This window comes from Thunnus thynnus, chromosome 23, assembly GCF_963924715.1.
Source record: "Thunnus thynnus chromosome 23, fThuThy2.1, whole genome shotgun sequence".
In the NCBI taxonomy this organism is placed as follows: domain Eukaryota; kingdom Metazoa; phylum Chordata; class Actinopteri; order Scombriformes; family Scombridae; genus Thunnus; species Thunnus thynnus.
The window spans coordinates 26,223,285-26,244,646 of record NC_089539.1 but is presented as its reverse complement, the minus strand read 5'-3'; the positions used below and the strand labels follow the sequence as shown (position 1 = coordinate 26,244,646).

The window sequence follows — 21,362 nt, the reverse complement described above, 5'->3', positions numbered from 1 at the left end:
GTTAACTTGTGTTCTCTACATGAAGGTAAATACAGCGTAACAATAGAAACATATATTGTTCAGGTGCATCCTCCTCTCTCAAATATCAGGCTGTAGCTCTGCTGTTATTTGAAGGAGCCTCAATAAAAAATAAGCCTATAAAATATTTGAGCTGTTGTAATGAAGTTGAGATATACTTCATTCTGCAGCTGACATGATTGTGTGTAAATCAAAGTTTTAGTGGGCTGTAACTGAGGACCCTCGTCATGCTCATTATCTTTATGACGTGCATTAAGCCAGATCAAAGTTTCATTCCATCATCGTCTGTTATGACAGAATTGTCATTGTTGCACAGCTGCATTTTCTCCGTTACCATAAAGTGTAACATTGTGAGGACGTTCTGTATTTATTTAAATGATGTTCTGTAGAAACATCATGTGTTCTCCTCTGCATCACACACAAAGTCAGTCTCAGATATTATTCTATTTTTGCCCAAACAATCTTTTAATAAGCTCTCTGTTATCAAGTGTTATTACTTATTAATAAATAATCAATTATCGTCCCTGATTTGTAATTTCCTTTTTCTTTGGTAACTTAGTATTTCATGTAATTTATTTTGTTATTATAAAATGTTAAAAACACAAACGTTAGCAGCTCTACTCTGGATGATATTTCATGTGTTAGTGAATGAAATATTGATTGTGGTTGTAATGTATTCTTGTGGACAGCAGCAGGTAGTTTGTTGGTTTGGACAGCAGGTGGTGCTGCTGCATCAATAGTGTGTTTTAGTCTCACAGGGAGACAAGCTGGGCTCAAACCTGTGACATGGACACAACTCCAATAAATTTACATAAATATCAGCTGTGAAACAGGAAGCTTTGACATTTTATGAACCTCTTCTAATCCAGTTTCCACCTTATATTTCCCCTTCAGTAGCTTTAAGGTTGTAAAACTGCTGCAGCAGCTGGATTAGATTCAGTGTTGAAGTAAAACACCAAACCATCATCTTGTTTTCTTTATTTCCACTGGTCCATTTACTCAAGTACTGTACTTTACTACAATCATCAGGTACTTGTACTTAACCTGAGTACACACATTTTAATAATACTTTATACTTTTTACTCCACCACATTTAAGTTATTTTTACTTTTCTGATGTATTTGTTTGTAAGAACAGTAAAACTATATTTTTTTACAACCTTTAACTGTTGTATAATAATATATTCAGTGATTATCACTTAAGATTTGTACATTTTTATTAGCGACGGTGTACTTTTTCTTGTCGTTTGGGTTCTTGGTGGCTTTATACCTTGTTAAATTGACAAAATAATGAGTTGTACTTATAGCTGAGTTTGTGCTGATAACAAGAATACAAACATGCTAAACAAAGACAAAACTTGCAAGAGGATGCAAAGAAAGTCTCAAATGAACCAAAATGAAACTGATCTCCAAAGAGTTGAAACACAGAAATAAAGACTAATAAAATTAAATAAGAAGTGTAATTTCACGTTTTTTCTCTCATGTGTAATCCCACAATAGTCTGTGCTTAAACATCCAAACAACATTATTATACTGAACTTCACATATTAATATGATGCATCCAAACATCTGGAAATAAAACATTATTATACTGAACTTCACATATTAATATGATGCATCCAAACATCTGGAAATACATTACTATACTGAATTTCACATATTAATATGATGTTTCTCTAATATCTTAGAATTTACATGTCAGGAAACAGCTGTCAGCAGTTCAAACAGGAGCAGTTTGTGTTTATTGGGAGGAGATGATGAGTGATGAGTTTATGAAAACATACAGAACAGAAAAATTATCTCACAGTTTACATCATGAAGCCTTTTATTTATGATGCGTCTGAGCTGCTGCAGTCAGTCTGCAGGACGTCAAACAGCTGCTGGAAACTTTCCATCAACATCAACATGACTGAATGAGTTTCTGACTGTTTGTGTTTGTTTATTTGTTGTTGACGCTGCACACGTGTTAACATTCTTTATTTGGTCAGTTATGAGAATATTGAGTAGAATCAGAATCAGCTTTATTGTCATTGTTCAAATCAACATTATAATGCTGATAAAAAGTGACAAACAAAAATATTTCAAATAAAATTACAAATGAAAACAACAATAATAGTTTTTAAAAGAGAGAAACAGTATTGCTCAGAGGCTTTTGGACAATAAATGACGTTGAAACAGACCAGAAACACTGTTAGAGACAGTCAGTGTTCATGTCTGTGTTGGTAGTTTATCATTCATCATTTTTATTATATCACACATGTGTTGATTCCATACAGAGACATACAGTCTGCTGCACATAGAACACAGTAATAGATGATGTTGTGATGCATGATGATTGACTTCAGTACAGAATGTTTGGCTGTGTTGTATCGATTTATAGATTTATTTATTGATGATATAAGTTTAAAGAACAAGACTCATTTTCTTGCATTTTCCCCATCATTTGGAGAAAATGCTGCTCTCTAATCTGGGTGCAGCTTTGCAGTTTAGGTTACTCTTATATACTGAACTCCTCAAAGTAAAGACCTTCTCACAATCACTCAGATCTGGAAATTTACCCTGACCGTTAATAATTTTGGTTATTTTGAATCTTTCATAGGGGGGAATAAGCACCTCTTCCTCACTTGGATAATTTGAATAATGCTTCACATAAGCTCCAAAACAGGTCATAATTTGAAAGCAGGTCTTGCTACCGAACAGTTTAAGGTCTGTTCTGAGAGAGCTGGAGGCAAACGCACCAAACCTAATTATGCTGTTAACATTGCCAGTGAATGCAGCCCTGCTTCTTCGATAACTAATGTAACAGTGTTTGTTATTCAGGGTTTGTATGGCAGTAGTAAGCCAGAAATGTAAAGAATGGAATCGGAAGGAGCTGCCATAGATGCTCCTACCGGTCCGGACTGCTTTATTGAATTCTGCATAAATGTCGTTGGATGTATAGACACAGATTGCCTGCCGCTGGTTTTTGGTGAGATCCTGTGAGTATTTGTTTGAACATTTTTCTGCATTTTCCCAGGCAATTTTAAATGTTCCCACAAACTCTTTTCTGAAATATTCTTTCTGGACCCTCCTCTCCATTTTCTCGGTGCAGCCATTGTACATGTCATCAACAGCATCAGGAACCATGTTCAGTGGAATGGAGCTGGGTGCCTGGAGGGCAGAAGGAGGAAGGAACAGCTAATGTTACACAACAAAGCTTTTATGATTTATTCAAACCAACTTCTAGAAATGACACTTATATAAACTGCAACAGTAAATACAGGTTGAAGGAAACGTAATGCAGTCTGAATGATGTTTTCTGTCGACGTGATGAGAAAACGTTGACTGATGTGTTTCATTAGTTTGATCTTCAGTCTAATATCTGCTGGTAGTAACTCCAGCAGTATGAAACGTTTGCTTGTGTTCAGACTCTGGCAGCTCTTGGTTCAGGTCAGAGAAAGATCACAGTCTCTGTTTAATACACAAGAAAGTTTATTCATATTAAACTGAAACCAGCATATTTCACTAACCTGAACACACACAAAACTCCTCTGACCTCTGACCTTCCACTGCAGTCAGATACACACATGTAGCTTCACTCATTAACCCGGCGGTGCAGTGGTAGATAAAAGGTTGGATAAACACTATTTTACCTCACAGCTGTGAGGGCCCGATGGGTGATAGATGGACCAATCAGTCTCTTTCTTAAAAACACATCTGGATTCACACACTGTCTACATGCTCTTTATTACAGACCCATGTTTGGAATATAGTGAAAGAAGAAAACTGACTTATGAGGAATTCATCTGTTTAAACTTGATTAAAAATCTGCATTTTGTATTTCATTATAATGAAACTCTTTGCTGTTTACAACAAATTCTGAGGTCACCAGCTGTTTAACTGGTTAAGCCATTCAGATCCCCCGACCAGTCCAGCGGACTGAACTTTTCTAGATCTATGATTACTGTCATCTGATTCCACAAACTTATTTGTCTGGATGTCTAGAAGCCAATCACAGTGTTCCACATCATGTACAGTGGACTGCAGTACAGCCACACCCTCTTTTTCAGCCAGTATGGCCGACTGTGAGGCGAGGAGGAAGCATAATAATTTTAATCTACTAATCATATTGCTAAAGTACATAATTGGTGTTTAAACTGTGTTTAAAGTAAACATGAGAATGAATGTTTGTTAAAATAATACAAAATATATATGCAATGAGTTAATATTCATGAAAAATAAATCAACACATGTTTTTTGTTGTAAAAAGGTCTCTTAAGACGTTTTATTGTCATTTTTACTATTAGTTAGTTTCTCATGGTCAGATTCTCCGTCCATTGGTATGAACAGAAAAAAATAAGATATAACAAAGTATTTTAATCTTTTTTATTGCTAATGATTTATGAAAGCATTTAGAGTAGAGGTCCAGCATTACAGTATTTTTTGTGTTTGGAACATAATGGGGTTCTGAACCGGAGACTGGGTCGCAACCACCAGTCACTCACTGGTACTGAGCCAAGAATCAACCTGACTCCATGGAGTCAAACAAGAAAGTAAATGTCCCTCAATGTATAATTTGATCTTTTTTCAGAATATGGTACTCACCTTCCATTGACCTGCAGGCATCGTCCAGCAAGGGACCAGAAGTACTGCAGCAAAGATCAGCAGGTGAGCCTTCATCTCTGCAGCTCTACAATGTTAACATGCACACATGAAGAAGTCTGACATGTACAACAGCCTGCAGTCTGCTGCCTGCTGTATTACACATATATAGAAAACTTTGCTACAATAACTGTTCAAACAAACATTAAAACATTAAAAAAGCATGATGATGATGATGATGATGATGATGGAAGATCAACTCACCAGTCTGATGTGAAGTTGAGCAGTAAGTGAAGCGCTGAGTCCAAAGGTTTGGTTGGACAACAGGTCCTTAATGTTTCTACAGGACTCATGATCACCTTTTTATACACATCACACACACACACACACACACACACACACACAAACACACACACACACACACACACATACAAGGATGTAAATTTGGTTTGAGAAGGGGCAGGTCCACAAAAAAAATCATCATGCCAAGTCATTGTGCTAAATTAATTTAGCATGATGAGTTTCTGGGTTTTACTTATTTTGTGACTTTCATACAGATTTCCATCAAAACTACAATTGTCCTTTTTCACCTAAACAAGAAAAACTATACACAATAAATACACATTAGAGCTGCTTTAAGATGTTTAAAATGATTTATAGATAGATAGATAAGTAAATAGTTATGACTTTATTGATCCCCGAAGGGAAATTCAATTCAATTATATGCAAGTTCCAGGATGTAACTGCCAGAAATAATCATGAAAAAAGTGTGAAATATGGAAGAAATTGTAAACCTATATTATATTCAACATCAATAACATGTATTCCTCATATTTCCCTCTCAGCTGTGGCTAAAGGCAGGGATTCCCAGTTTCACCAGTAATATTTGTAGCAGCTATGGAGCCATGGATCTCCAGAAAGGTTCATTTAAATATCATGAACATGGAAATATTTAATTATATGCAGATGATTTCATCTTATACATTTAAACTCCATAAAGTCAGAACCTTCAGTACGTTGGTGTGGCAATCCACCTCTTGCACTTGACTTAAATGAAGAAAGAAACAGTTTCTCAACACAGTATTGTCACACTTTCTTTAATGCTCAGAGCAGCTCCACTCTCGCCTCTCAGACAAGAATCATAATGAAAATAAAGTTTGACTTTGCTTTTAGGGGAAATACAGACCTATAACAATAATAATAAGGTAACAGAGGTAGAAGTACAACATGTACTAAAATTCTACTTCCTGTGTGGTAAACAAGAGGAAGAAAGAGGAAGCTGAGGTCAGAACAGCATCTTCATCTCTGTGACTAAAGAGCAGAAACTTCATCTGGAAACTCAAAGACAAACTTTAGTTGAAGTGTCAGATGGAATAATTTAAGTGTATCGTTCATCTTTCTACATTTGAAGAACTCTGAATCCTGAATCTGAACTCTGAATCCTGCTTGATGGGCTTTATTAAATACAAATTAAAAAACACATTTATAAATCCCTCCATGTTGATGGTCTTTAAATTATATACGTGATTCTCTTTGTCTCTGCATTCTGCTGAGGTTGAATTTGGGAAGATGACTTTGTCCAGTCTTGTTTGACCAATCCTTGCTGTTCATCACTTGTGAAGTTTATTTGAAATTATTATTATTATCCACAAGTTGTTTACATCTGTGGAAATAAAATGTCAAAATAAAAAGGTAAATAAATGACTATGTTCCTCTGGTAATAAGGATACTTAGGACATAATTAAATGTTGTAATTTAAGATTTATTTTTAAAGAAGGAGCAAGATGCATTTTAACGGCAGGAAAAAGGTTTTAAAACCTTTGAAAACTATTTAGAAAAGTATGAAAACAACAGAAAATACTGGAGCTTTTGTTGTCTGTGTGATAAAGTCTCAGATGATTTGAGTTGCATTTACCATGCAAGTCTTGAACAGTTGCACTGGTGAGAAGGCATGAGATGAAATAATCATTAAATCCATATCTGTATAATTGACATGTTTATATGAACAAAGGATCAGATGAGGACTGTACATGTGATGTGAAAGGTTGCACGTAGTGATGAACCCACAGTAAATTATTAACAGACTCTGCAGTTCCCCTCAGCTCCAATCAGCCTTTTACACTGTTTGAACTCATTGTTTTGGTTTCACACATTTAGAGACTTGCTGGTGAATAAAGTGGAACAGCTAAAGAGATTCATATTTGTAGACATGAACAAAGACACCACTCCACACTGAAGCTAATTAAATGTGTGTAATTAATTAAACACAGTTTATCACACAGATCATCTTGGTAGCTTCATGTAGGAGGAGATACAAATCAAAGTGTCTTTAAAGGCCAAACAACCAAGTTTCTCAGCTATTATTGATGTTGTTCTACAAGAATCATTTGAATGATCTGATAATCACAAACAGACCTGAAAGAGTCACAAGGACATATCATTTATTAACGGGCCTTTCTGACCATAACATGACCCTGATTGTCAGAAAACTAACAAAACAGTGTCTACCAATATTAATGCATGAAAACACATCAGGGAATTCAGTCATTCCCAGAAATAAAATGCCACAATTTCAAAAACCAACTAAATAATATTGACTGGAAGGATGTTTTACAAACCAGTGATTTAGACAACTGCTGTAACACTTTGATAAAAACACTCACAGAGTAGATTGAGAAATATACACAAATCTTTAAATGCAAGCCAAGAAGAGTCTCCTCACGATGGCTGAATGATGATATTCATCAGTTAATGAAAAAAAGAGACCTTGCACTGAAAAAGTCACTATTCACCAAATTGAGTATGTACTTCCTTATTTTTAAGGGTCTGAGAAATATGGCAGTTAGAGAACTGTGCAAGGCAAAAACCACATACTTTACACAACGGATTCCAATCTGAATGAAATAGCACTTCTCCCTGGAAACACCTAAACAGTCTTACTAAACTTAAGCCCAGACAACGAAAATCAATAACGGAGCTGGAAGTAAATGGAGTGATTAGCAAATTAATTTTATCATTTATTTCATTCAATCAGCGGAGGAGCTTGCTGAAAATTTTGAACCAGCAAAATTACCACAAGTTATCATTACCACAGATTCATCACAATCACAATTACTTAATAAATTAAGTAATAAAAAGGCAAAGGATCTGTTTGGGTTGGATACTGCACAGCTCCACCCTGATCAAACCTAAATGTGTATGTGATGTGCTGTTGTGTGTAGTTTTGTATTTTGTATAATGTGTTCTGTGTGTTTTTTGCTTTGTACTGTTTGTTATTGTGCTGTTATATGTTTTAATTTTAAGGGAATGCAGATGAAAATTAGCTATAAGCTCACTCTGGTGCAGTACATCAAATGTGAACATTTATGTGTAACAACTCTATTCTAGCTGTTTTTATCTGGTTGACCACTTTGAAAGTAATGAACTTATTCATCCTAAACAGTTCAGATTTAGGTCAGGGTACTCAGTGTAAATGGCTGCAACTGCTACTTCACTGGTTAGGGGTTAGGGGTCATCAAGAGCTCACTAGACGAGGGTACTGTAGTGGGAGCAGTGTTTTTAGACTTCGAAAAGACTTTTGACACTGTGAACCATGACATACTTCTGAACAACCTAAACACCTTCAATTTTTTAGAGCAAGCAACTGTCTGGTTTGTTTCATATGTCGAATGTAGAGAGCAATGTGTTAAAATCAGTGCAAAACTATGAATCCCCCGACAATCCAGAACGGGTTTCCACAAGGCTCAATCTTGGGGCCTCTGCTTTTCAGCTTATACATAAATGATTTACAAACATGCTGTAACAGAGGTATGCTGATGACACAATCATTTATGTATCAGCTAAAACCCTTCTGTAGCCACAGAGTTATTAACAAACAAAACGGAGGGTGTATAAGTAAGTGTAAAATCAAAATAGATCAAGAGGAAATGACACCAGTGATTTTAAATTTTTAGGTGTCATTTTGGACTCCTGACTCAAAACATGTTAAAAAGATATGCAACAGCAAAGAAAAATCTGAACTGTTTTATAATGATAAGACATTACATACCCCTTAAGACAGCTCAACTGTTTATACATGCCATCATATTTTCACATTTATCCTATTGTGTTACTGTATGGAGCCAGCCTTCACAGTCAACTGTCAAACCTGTTACATCACTGTACAAACAAATGAAATGGTAATAGCACCGTAAGATGTGCAGCATTTACAATCTGCCCCTTTTTAAAGTCTTATTCAAAAAAGATTTTGCGCTAATGATATGACGGCACAATTTGCCATGTTTTGTGTCTGATTGAGTGAGCAGAGCTGTTTCCAGTGTTTCAGTGTCTTTAATTAACAGAGGTGTCAAACACACAGAGCTCTCCACAATCACAAACCAACTGTCATGTATTTGCTTCTTTTACTTCTCTAGTATTTCACATCTATAACATGAGCTACTGAAATGTCAAATATCAAAATACAGCGATTAACGTGACTCAGGCAGGTCTGAAACATGTTAGATAAATGTCTGAATGTCACTGAATGTATCCGGGATGTTACAGAAACATCAGCTGGCTGCAGCACAGAAGCTGAAACGATAAGTGCGTCTCCAAACTGAGAAAGAGGCTTTTTGCGCATTTACGCACACAGCACAGCAGCGGTAACTTCATTAACACCAGATCGGTCAGGATCTGACGGTAATTAATGTTCTGTGCTCTGCTGCTGCACATCTTTACAGGATTATACGGTGGAATTGTTTGTAATAAAGCAGCACTTTACTGTATGGATGAATCCATCACAGCTGTTATTTTCATTTTGTGTGTGTGTGTGTGTGTGTGGACTGAGTTTACTGAATATTTAACCATGAGTCCTGAGCTGGTTTCACACAGATACACTTCGACTGTGGTTTAGATCTAATACTCATCAGTCTAGTTCCTGCTTGTTTGTATCAGTGTGAGTCACTCTGAGCATTAAAGACAGTGTGGCAATACTGAACTGAGAAACTGCTTCTTTCCTCATTGAAATCAAGTGCAAGAGGTGAATCGCAACGACAACATACTGAACATACTGACTATGGAGTTTAAATGTATAAGAGGAGATCATCTGCATATAATTTGACTGTCTGGAGATCCATGGCTCCATAGCTGCTATAAATACTACTGAGTAAAGAGGGAAATATGAGGAATAGATGGAATATAATACAAGTCTAAAATGTTTCCATCCATCTGGGTTTTTGCTCTTTCAGCCCTTCGGTACCCATCTGATGCCTGAGGAGACCACTGGGGCAGCCAGACTCCTTCCCTGCTGGTGTCCACCCATTTACCCATTTTATTTTAATTTCCTGTGTGCAGATGAACCTGCAGACCAGAACCTGCATCAGATTATATTCAGGTGGAGTTCATGAGGTGTTTTCTCTCCCTGCAATTATCATCATTCCAGTTGTTGCTGCTGATGTGTTTTTATTTGAAAATGTGCAGCATGTTTGAGATTACTTTCATTCTCAATTAATCTGGTGTTTAATTTCACAATTAATAGTTTTGTTCATAAAATGAGAGAAAAGACGACGTCATCAAACGTCTCAAAGATCTTCAGTTTGTTCAGTTGTCATAGAAACTAAAGAAACCAGAAAATATTCACATTTAAGACGCTGAAATCAGAGAATTTGGACTCAAAACAATTAATCAATTATCAAAATAATTGGAAATTAATTTTCTGTCAGTAAATGATGAATCATTGCAGCTCTAAACTGTTGACAAAGTGTTTCTTCAGAATTGAATAAAGACGCGTTTTTAAGGAAAACAAACGTTTAAATTTGAATTTCTGCACTTTATTGAAGTGTTTTACCTCATCGCTCCTCATCTTCTCATTTATCATTTATGTAAATAAATAAACTCAACAGATACCAAAACATCTTTTTATTCAGACTGAAACAAACAGTCAGGCTTCAGCTGTGACTTTGTTCAGATTCTGTACATTCTGAATCATTTCCAGGTTTAACTGTAACATCGACTCATCAGGTTCAAACGTCTCAATATAAATCACACGAGGAGGAGAATCAGTCCAGCAGCGTCTTCTTGTCAGGAAACTCAGATCCATCTCAGATTATTGGTCAAAACACTGAGTTAAAATATTCTCAGATTAAAACACAAAACTTCCAAGAAAAAAAAAAAGTCAGATTTCTGAGTTTAAAAACTTAATTTGGACATTAAAGACGAAGAAAAACCTCGTCACAGGAGACGGTGGAAAAAAGTCACGTCAGACTCATCAAATCTCAAACAAACACCAGATTCTCTCTTCAAGTCAGAATTCTGAGAAAAAGTTTGACTTCAAAACAAAATCTGATGAAATAAAGTCGAGATTCTTCGAGTCAGACTCGTGAGAGGAAATAACGTCTGAAATCTGTTAATAAAGACAAAACGTAATAAAAACGTCGGGATTATCAGACGTCATCTTGAGGTTTAAAGTCTTTTTCTACTTCTGTTGTTACAACGTTTGATTTGGTCAAATAAAGTCGGGATTCTTACATCAAGTCTGATTTTTGATCAAAATATGTAAAAGTCAGAAACTTTCGGGGGAAAAAATGTGTTTTAGACACAAAGATGATTCTATTCTGTTATTCTGTCTGTTAACTCACAAACAGAAACGAGGAAACCTGAAAAAATATGAATTCTGACAATTCTGAAACGTCTAATTTCTGTAAATAAAGACAAAGTTTGATCAAAGATGAATTAATATATATGACTGAGAAGAAGGACCCCTGACCTCTGACCTCTGACCGACATATCAGCCAGAATTAAAACTATCGCTCTGTTTCTTTTTTAATGTTTTTTTTTATTGAACACTGGACAGAAGTTCTGGTTTAGTTTGATCACAGATTCACAGAAAAATATGATAAAAGGTCCTTTTGTTCCTCAACTGGACACATGAAACGTTTCAGTCTGCAGATTATTTTATTTTAGGATTAAACTCCTGATTAACAGCATCAGGTCGGCAGGTTTCACTCCGTCATCCAGCAACAAAAGATTCATTTTAAAGGACGACGTCAAGTCTTCCACAAAAACGTCCCGTTGTTGTTGTTATTTTCATCCTCCTGGTTTCAGTTTTAGTGTTTTTGTGACGTTTTCACAGGTTTTCATGACGTTATGAGAAAGAAAATAACTGAACTCTTGTAGTTTCTCCAGCTTTAAAAAGGTCGAGTATGTAACAGGACGACGATTAGAAAAAAAAGTCTGAGAAGAAAGTCTGAATTCTGTCGATAAAAACAAACGTCAGGATCATTAAAGCCGGAGTTCTGAGACGCTTTAAAAAACAAACAAACAAACACAGAATTCTTGTAGTTTCTCCGACTTTAAAACAGAAAAATAAAAACAAATGTGATGAAGCCGATTATTAAAGTTAATAAAGAGGAAAAAACAGAATTCTTGTAGTTTTTCGGGCTTTAAACGGTTGTTTGTAGCTTTGAGAAACGTCGGGATGAATTTCAACATCATAATAACGACAGAAAGTTTTTACGTTCAGACTTTAATCTCAGAACTCCGAGATGATTTTTCTTCGTGTGGCTTTAATCCGAAGATGGTTTCTGTTGGCACAAAAACGTTCGATCCGTCTTCTGAGCGGCTGCTGCAGGTCGAGGGTCGGCTGCAGCGACGTGACGTCAGGACGAGCTGCAGACGCACGGCGGCGAACACGTGAAGAGTTTTTATTTGTGGCGGCTGCCTCTCCTCTTCATGGCCGCCGTACACTGAGGACAGTACCACTTCCCCTTCGGAGCCTCCGTCAGACCCACACAGCCGTAGTGGAACCACTCGATCGGACACTGGACACAGAAAACACGTCGTTACAAACAAATCAATCATCTGGTCATTAACTGATCGGCTCTGGATCAATACGTTCAATCAACCGTCTTGATAATCAAATAATCGTTGAAGTCGTCAAAGATCGAAGTATCACGAAAGATGTTTTATACACAAAATGATTAATCGATTAAATAATCTGCAGATTAATCAATAATGGAAATAATCAACCCTAATTAGTCTATTGATCATTTGTCGTTTGCTGCTTTCAGTTTTTAAAAATAAAAAAAACATTTGCTGTTTTATATCATTCTAATTAAAAGAAACATTAAATAAAATGTAAATAAAAAGTATATAAATGAATAATTATAAATAATAGTTGCAGCTAATCAATAACGATTAGTTTTATTATTGATTAATCTTATTGTTTTGACCACAACTTAAAAAATATTCAGTTTACTGTCAGAAACCAGAAAATATTCACATTTTTCATTAAAATGACTCCAATCGATTAATTGATTATTAAAAACAGTTGATTAGTTTTCTGTCGATCGATTGATCATTACAGCTCTAAAATCACTTCCTGTAAAAACAAACTAATCAGGCTGCAGCTGACAAATCATCCAGTATCGATTGATTGATTGATTGATTGTGTCCATCATGTTTCTGATTAATTGATTAGTTTGATAAATTAAAAATAGTTGATTGATTCAGTTCCAGACATGCGATCAATACAAAACCAGTAAAGCTGATACTCACGTCTGTGTTGTCACAGCCGACCATCTCGCCGTAAGAAACCTGAGAAACAATAAACCAGTTTAGATTATTGATCAGCTGATGACAGGAAGACGTTGGTCCGGTCGCCGGCGAGCCGCAGACTCACCTGGTTGCAGATGCAGTATCGCGGCTCGTTGGGGTCGTAGGTCCAGTCCACCTGGCTGTTGGCCTCCGCCTCGGGCAGCGCCGACGCCTGCTGGGAAAGCTCCTGAGCCAGCGCCGACGACGAAGAGCACGACGACAGCGAGGAGGAGGAGGAGGATGAAGACGACTGGTGGTTGGAAGACTTGATGCTGCTTCTGGAAAACAAGAAGAAGAAGAGACGAAGACGCCGTTACGACGAATAAACACGTAGACGCGTAGAGGTTCGTTACAGGTGTGAACTCATTAATCTGGACTTCATGTTATCAATAAATAATAATACAGCTGTTATTGATAAATGTTTACAGTTGTTATGTTTGACAGTAAAACAGCAGCTTCCTGGCAGGTGGAGACTCAGGTCAGGGTCTACACCAGGTTCCTGGGGGGACTGTTTAGATCAGAGAGCTGACGGACGGAGTCGAGAGAAAAAGCTCGAGCAAAACCACAAAAACAGGAAGCAGCAGAATAAACTGGTGACCTGGATGCTCTGCTGGACTCCAGCTAACAACAAAGGACTCTTCTGATGGCGAGACCGAACCTAACAGTGGTGCAACAGATCATAGTTGATCCATACGGATCCCCCCCCCCACGGTTCTGCACGCATATGAACTGCGGATTAATTACAAAATGTCTCATTTAAGACAAAGTAAACAAACTGCTGTGAGTACAAGTCACGGACAGACAGCGCGTCGCTAACAGGGATTTAAAAGAGCAGCGATCAAACCAGCGTCTGACGGGTCTGAAGTGACGTCTGCAGGTTTGTTTACATGATGTTTGATGTGCTGCAGCTGAGCAGCTAATTAGCATCTAGCTGCTAACTGACGTTAGCGGTGAACGTTTGTTTGGCGGCTCGTTCAACAAGCTGCAGGACGAGACGTGTGTTCATGTTTATCATCAAGTTCTGATGATGTGGACAGAAGCTGTTTCACTACTGAGGAAGGTTTCAGGTTTCAGGCCTCATAGGAGCTTTGAATAGTTTATATATTTTAAGATTTTATTTATTGGACATCTTGAATGTTCATTTAAGACCATGAGGAAAAGTTCCTTTCTGTGTTTTACAGAATATATAAAGCAAAGTTTTATTTGCCCTCTTTTTTTTTTTCAATCGGTGAGTTTTGTGATTAGCGGCGCCACTAGAATCTAACACGTTCATTTCGGAGGAAACTGGCGAGGGCCTCCCTCATCCCGCGTCTCCCATCGGACGCCGTGTTCAAGCAGTCTGATGATGAATGAAGTTCATCACATCCCAACATGCACCTGTGCACAGATTAACAACATCACCGCAGCCCCAGTGGGCGCCGGGCGGCGGTCTTACTTGGACTTGCGTCCCCGGGAGTCGGAGGCGGTGTTGGGGGTGAGGGTCTGGGTGAGGGTGGAGGCCAGAGCGGAGGAGGAGTACCCGCTGGTGTCCCGGGACAGAGAGAACTCTCTGCTCAGCTGGAAGTCGTTGTTCTTGATGGCCTCGTAGCTCGCCTTCAGACTGGACGTCCTGCGGCCCTCCTTCATCTGCACACACACAGCACAGCTTCATTCACACTCACGTTCACGCATACTCACTGGTTCACGCTCATACATGTGTGTTTCAGTGTGTGTGTGACCTGAGCGGTGGCCTGAACGGCCTGAGCGGCAGCCATGGTGATGGCCCCGGCGCCGGCCCCGGGCCCCGCCGGCAGCGAGCTCAGGTTGTAGGACGCCAGCGGCTGAGAGGAGTTCACACTGTACACGTTGTTGTTGGAGGACGACGTGCTGTTGGTACGGCAACCTGCAGAGGACACAGCTCGCCGTTAGTAACACACACAGACTGACAGGTGCAGGTGTGACGGTTGTACAGGTGGAGGTGTGATGGTTGTGCAGGTGGAGGTGTGACGGTTGTACAGGTGGAGGTGTGATGGTGCAGGTGGAGGTGTGACGGTTGTGCAGGTGGAGGTGGAACTGCTACCTGGCGTGTTCTCCTTGGAGGCGTCTGAGGTGAGCGTTGACAGCAGAGCTTCAGACTTGAACTTCTTCTCTGGAACGTGTTCGGTGGTGTGGTGCGTCGGAGCGCTGTACTTCCTCTCTGTCGGGTTAAACGAGGCTCATCGTTAATGAACAACAATGTTCTTTATACGACATGAAGCTCAGAAACAAAAACACGTCTCTGCTCGTTAATAAGGGAGAAAAGTTACTGAATCATTTTAACAAACATCAGAAACAGGTTTAATAAATGTTGATGAATGTAAATAAGCAGCTTTTCAACACTTTTTCTTTCTTCTAAATTTAATGAGTCAATAATTAACTTTTTATTACATTGTGATATTTTCTACAACACTGATCACTTCTACAGCTGCAGCTGTCGTCATGGTAACGAGTGGGATACAGTCAGACTTACTCTCAGCGGTGGTGTGTGAGTGGACGTGATGGTTGTTGATTGGCTGAGATGGACTGTCCATCTCTAAAGACCCTGAGGAGCAGAAGAAGAAGAAGAAGAAGAAGAAGAAGAAGAAGAAGAAGAAGAAGAAGGTCAGTCATCTCTTCAGTGGATCTAAATAAAGCTTCTGTCAGTCTGACGGACTCACGTCTCTCCAGGATCTCCGTGATGCCGGCGTTGTCGGCCTCCAGCTCCATCTTAAACTTGGCCAGTTCCTGGTCCAGTTTACGCAGGTGACGATCCACCTGAGCACACAAACCAGCAGCTGTCAGGTGAGACGGCAGGACGATAACAAGACAGACGCGTCTACGGACGACTCGTTCAAACAAAAAAACCTTTTAACCGTCGTTTCCTGGATCAATAGATCGGTTAGTTGAGTCCAAGACGACGTCATCAAACGTCAAACATTCAGTTTATTGTCACAGAAACCAAAGAAACCAGAAAATATTCACATTTAACGAGCTGCAATCAGAGAATTTGATGCTTTTAACTGAATATTTTGAATGTTTTAAACAGTTGATGGAATAAAACCAATAATCTGAATAAATCTCTTCCAGCTGTAGGAAACTATAACGAGCATTTATATAAATAATCCTCCCTGATGATCAGCTTCATGTTTAATATATCAGGTCTTCTGCTGCCATCTAGTGGTGTTTGGACTGAATAACACTCAAACTGATTAATAAAGGTTTTAAATGATGTTCAGACACAGTTTAGATCTCAACATGTTGTTGTTTGTTCATTTAGATCATCAGGTCACAACATCCATATTAACAGTAAACAACAGAAATCAATAAACATATAAATAAACCTCTGATCAATATCACGTCTATGTTTAGTAACTATGTTTGTTTTGATGATGCTCAATAACCTGATGGAGTGTCTGTAAATGTAAAACAACAACATAATCATCATCTATGTGTTGTATGTTGCCTGCTGTAACAGAACGTGACGTTTCACTGACTGTCACTCACCAGATCATAGATCTGATTGGCCAGCTGCACCTTCTCGTCTGCGTCTTCCAGAGCTTTGTAATAGTCCTGAAACGAGGTGATGAACGTTTTTTTATTCATTTGATTCTGGAATAAAAAACAGTTGCTGCTAAAAAAATAAGACGAACAAACCTTTTTAATAACCTCCATCTGCTCTTCTCTCCACTCCGGTTTGTTCTTCTTCGCGTTGACGAAGAACTCGATGACCTTCTGCTCCAGCTGATCGGTGGCGTCTGAACGAAGAGACGACAAGAGACTCAACAAACAGCCCCGAAAATTAAAGATATCAGCAACCAGCAAAACTCTTTTCCTTAAAGGACGAGTTCACAGTTTATCACGTCCATCTTAAACCAACAGTCAGTCATCAGATGAGCATTAAAGCTGTGTTTCTTGCTGTAATCATTCCTCCTGTTCATACTGACCATTAGAAGATCCCTTCATAATGACCTTACAATGGAAGTGATGGAGGACAAAATCCACAGTCTGAAGCTAATATGAAGCTTCAGCGTCCAAATGAGTCAAATCAAGTAGATATCTTTCAACGTTACAGTCTTTTTAGTGTCAAAGTTCCTCTTTTTGTTACTATACTTCCACCTGCAGCTCAACAGGGAAACACTGTCCGAGGAAACACAAAGAGGGAATTTGATGCTAAAAAGACTGTAAATGTGTCAGATATCCACTTGATATGACTAACTCAGACTGCTGAAGCTGAATAGAAGCTTCACACAGACTTTAAATGACTGTGTGGACACACTGTGGATTTTGGACATTTGAAGGATCTTTTCAAGACATTTTAATGTTTAACATAAAACAGTTTAATAAAAGTATGAAAGATATCAATAAGAAGCAACAGTGATGATGATGATTAGAATTATTTACATAATGAAATGTGAGATAAATGTCAATTAATTTAAATGTATTTCACAGTTTGTCGTTACTTCCTGGTAGTTTATAACAATCATTCCCAATAATATTACTAATCAATCATGAGCTGGATGTGGACAATCAGCAGTAAAAGAATGGATCAATTAATCAATTCAAATGAATAATTAATTGAAGCTCAGAGGTTTGGGAACAACTGAATCAGGGACATTTTATAACCAACGTTTCTGACTGACTATGGCAGGATGAACTAAATACTTCAGACCTTTATGAATTAAATTTGAGATTCTGAATTTTTTTTTTTCTTTCAAGAACCTAAATCAAAGCTTTTCAGGACTTTTAAAGACACTTTGCAGTACGAACAGGAGGAAAACACACTGGAAACACTGTGAACTCGTCCTTTAATGCTTCATTATTCAGACCAAAGAGGTGAACAGATCGACAGGTGATGTTAGTTAGTTAATGGTAGAAAAACATCATGTGACCCATCTGATAGTGTAGAGGCAGCGAGTTTATCATGACTGAGCTTCATATTTAAATCACTTCTCAAACATTTATCTTCTTAGAGAGGTCTTTATTTACCTGATACCACACTGTTTTATTTCCAACATCTTATGTTTCATTACTAGTGTTTGATTTTTTTGATTTTTGATTATTATTATTATTATCATTAATGTTATATTAGGAGTATTTCATTCTGTTTTATTATATTTGAATTGTCTTATTTTACAGATTAATTATAGTACTTAAATGTTTTAGCCACATAAAGCACTTTGTGACTCTGTTTTGAACGTGCTGTATAAATAAAGTTTATTATTATTGTTTCTAATGAAGTCACAGGATGTGACAGAATTTGCTGTAACACCGGTGTTCAGCACAGAAATGTTCCTGTCAGAAGTGAGTTCCTTCAGTTGTTGCTGTTAGCCTGAATAAACGAGTCTGATGATTAATAATGTTGCTATAATGTTGAAATGAAACGTTTCTGAGCTGTTTACGGTGCATTAACGTTAACTCCCGTGTGTCCCCGGTGTGTTTACACCGGAGTGAGCCGCCGGTACGTACTCTGCACCTGCAGGTCCATCTCCCGCATTTCCGTGAACCTGTCGCGGAGGTCCATGGGAAGCTGCTCGATCACTGCCAGAGAAGAAGAAGTGGTTAGCACGGCTAGGCTAACGGCCGGAGCCGCGCGGACCGCCACATAACACACACTTAACGCACAAAACGCGTCAGAAACGCCACTGACGCTCAGTTGGAGCCGCATACTCACTCTCCAGATAATCCTCCAGGTACAACATCGCGGCGACTTCGACGTTTTCTGCGTTTTATGAAGCGAATCTCTGCTTTCAATATGGCGCCGCCAGCCGCTGTCTCTCCCAGAAAAAAATACCCCGAAACACTGAGGTCAGAGAACGTGACGCAAACGGCTTCTCTGCGCTCTGATAGGCTGAAACCCAAGTGGGCGTTGATTAGCGTTCTCAGAACAGATGCCTTATGGGAGTTGTAGTTCAGTACGTTTGTAGCTCGTTTCTCGTATAAAAATATCTCTAAATCGGTTCCCAAATGATTTTATTGAATTTATTTATGTGATAGCGTAAAACTGCGTCCCTAAGAAATGATTACATATTAGTTATTATGACAATTCTACATTCAACACAAAAAAATAGGCTAAACTAAGCTAAGAAACCCATTCATATATTAGTCTGTGAAATAGAGAAAATAGAAAATGTCTATAATCTCTATATACTTTTTTTAAAACTTTATTTACAAAATGGAACTTACAACAGGTTTACCATTCCAACAATAGCAACAAGGCAACGTATGCTTGAGGTGGTGCACTGATCATAATACATCAATAAAGAAAGAAAAAGCAACAGAATGAAATTGGAAAATTACAAATCAAATTCATTCCATAAGGGTCGAGTTTATGCAGTATTATAGTGTGTGTTTATAAAGACTTTATCATAACTGAAATGATTCAACTCCACGCTGATGATTTTCATCCTGTATGTTTACAAAACCTTTTCACCGTTGTTCCCTGATAAACTGCATTTATTAACACACCACAAATGAAAAAGTCCTTGTTGTAGACACGATTACATCTGATCTGGAAAACCTCACTGATCCTTTAACAGCTGATTTGGAAACATTTTCAGATTCATCAAAGACTTTTTTAATCTGAAGTGAAGTGAAAAATGTTCAGTCTGCTGCACAATGAAACACACCGAGGAAGAAGCCTGACATTAAACATCACATCATCAAAGACCAGAGGAGCTTTAACGATGATCCCGTCAGGGCGGATTTATGGCAACAGGAGCCATCAATCAGATAAAATCAAACTTTATTGATCCCAGGAGGGAAATTTAGCATCACAGCAGCACCAGAGAGGAAGTTTAGATACAGATAAGCAGAATATATCAAAAAATCAATGAACAGAGCAACCTTCTGATCCAGGTGTGTGAATATAAAGTGGACAACAGGATACATATAAACATTAGTATATGATATATTGTGTTTAAATATGTAATATAAGGCCTATAACAGACATGAGAAAGCAGAATACAGCAGTTGTGTTGTTTAGTGGGTCTGTGCAGCCATGTTTGCTTTTGCTGTATTTAGATTTTTTTTTATTTATTATTATTATTTTATATTTATTATTGTATAATTACTCCTTGTACTATAATAACAGGTGATCAGTTGTACTTGTGAACTATAATAATAGCAATAAACTTTATCTATACAGAACTTTTCAGAACAAATGATTCAAAGCTTCACATGGAAGTAAAAACAAGATGAATGTCAAAGTAAAGACGATAAACAGTAAATATGTCACATCCACAGAAACACACACGCATGTTTTAACTCATTACATCACACCCAAACACACGTAACACTGGATCTTTATAAGAATCAGACACCTCTGTGTTAAACTCTCTGCATTCTGTACATTTATGTAAGTTTATTTACTCTATTTTGACACTTTTCTTTTTTAAATTGAGACTGAAATTTAAAACAGTTCATTTTATTTTTTTATACTTGTTTTCATCTGTGAACAACAGTAGCTTCTCTGAGCTGATTGAGTTTCACAGTCAAATCTTTTTTCATTTGTCTTTTATTGAGCGCATGTATGACTTTATATCTTTATTATTGTTTCTGGGGTTTTGTGTATCTCCATAATTCTTTAACTTTATTTCCTAATAATATTTTCAGTTTGTTGATTTTGTGTTCAGTTTTCTGCACAATGTTTCTGCATCTTTGTCATCTCATCTGGCTTGAAGATGGTTGAACTGTGTGGTTTATAGTCACACTGAGAGGAGGAACAAACACACTCCTGAGTCAGTTTGATATGTAATAAAGAAGAATATTGTAAAGGAGCATTTCACAGTGTTGTGTGTCTCTGAGAGAAACTTTATGAGAATATCTTGCTTAAAAAGTCGTTTTTTAAAAGCTTTATAAACATTCAGGATTTTGGAGGCTCTGACAGCAAAAGCCTGATCCATCAGACCTGAGAACCAGCTCAGATGCAGAAGCTTTAAAAGTAAGTTAAAAAAGTTTAAAATCAAGTCTCATGTAGAGGAATCCCGGGCACTGATGCATGACAGCCATGTAATAGAGTTTGTATTATGTGTCTACATACTTTTGGCCGTATAGTATATGTTGCCAGCATAATGTGTCCATATACTTTTGGCCACATGTGTCTGCAGAGGCCTCCATGTGTCCGTGTGTTTCCTCTGTTTTGACCCCGCGGCTGTGCGGCTGGAGGCGGACACATTCCTCTGTCCTCCCCGGGGACTG

The 21,362-nt window shown here is 37.8% G+C and overlaps 2 protein-coding genes across 4 annotated transcripts; both read right to left on the bottom strand.

Annotated features, from left to right (window-relative positions):
- Positions 1-1,307: 1,307 nt before the first annotated feature.
- On the bottom strand, positions 1,308-5,149 carry LOC137176015 (erythroblast NAD(P)(+)--arginine ADP-ribosyltransferase-like). Its single transcript, XM_067582039.1, has 3 exons — positions 4,863-5,149; positions 4,602-4,686; positions 1,308-3,167 (listed from the first exon to the last, which is right to left on the bottom strand). Exons 2-3 carry the CDS (start codon positions 4,674-4,676, stop codon positions 2,457-2,459), a joined length of 786 nt encoding a protein of 261 aa, XP_067438140.1. The 5' UTR covers positions 4,677-4,686; positions 4,863-5,149; the 3' UTR covers positions 1,308-2,456.
- A 5,329-nt stretch (positions 5,150-10,478) lies between these two features.
- On the bottom strand, positions 10,479-18,978 carry ing3 (inhibitor of growth family, member 3). 3 transcript variants are annotated; one of them, XM_067582013.1, is made up of 12 exons: positions 18,838-18,978; positions 18,633-18,704; positions 16,821-16,921; positions 16,671-16,736; positions 15,845-15,941; positions 15,658-15,729; positions 15,226-15,345; positions 14,888-15,051; positions 14,605-14,795; positions 13,255-13,447; positions 13,131-13,169; positions 10,479-12,394 (listed from the first exon to the last, which is right to left on the bottom strand). In XM_067582013.1, exons 1-12 carry the CDS (start codon positions 18,863-18,865, stop codon positions 12,278-12,280), a joined length of 1,260 nt encoding a protein of 419 aa, XP_067438114.1. In that variant the 5' UTR covers positions 18,866-18,978; the 3' UTR covers positions 10,479-12,277. The 3 variants fall into 3 exon arrangements, with proteins under 3 accessions (XP_067438114.1, XP_067438116.1, XP_067438117.1); XM_067582015.1 differs by having other exon boundaries at positions 15,229-15,345; XM_067582016.1 differs by lacking the exon at positions 18,633-18,704 and having other exon boundaries at positions 18,838-18,972.
- Between the last annotated feature and the right edge of the window lie 2,384 nt (positions 18,979-21,362).

Excerpts from the sequence above, each read along its gene's own strand:
- LOC137176015 (XM_067582039.1), bottom strand. The coding sequence starts at position 4,676 with ATGAAGGCTCACCTGCTGATCTTTGCTGCAGTACTTCTGGTCCCTTGC. Across the intron at positions 3,168-4,601 it reads TGCCTGCAGGTCAATGGAAG|GCACCCAGCTCCATTCCACT; the intron begins GTGAGTACCATA and ends TCTGCCCTCCAG.
- ing3 (XM_067582013.1), bottom strand. The coding sequence starts at position 18,865 with ATGTTGTACCTGGAGGATTATCTGGAGA. Across the intron at positions 18,705-18,837 it reads CCTGGAGGATTATCTGGAGA|TGATCGAGCAGCTTCCCATG; the intron begins GTGAGTATGCGG and ends CTTCTCTGGCAG. Across the intron at positions 16,737-16,820 it reads AGATGGAGGTTATTAAAAAG|GACTATTACAAAGCTCTGGA; the intron begins GTTTGTTCGTCT and ends ACCTCGTTTCAG.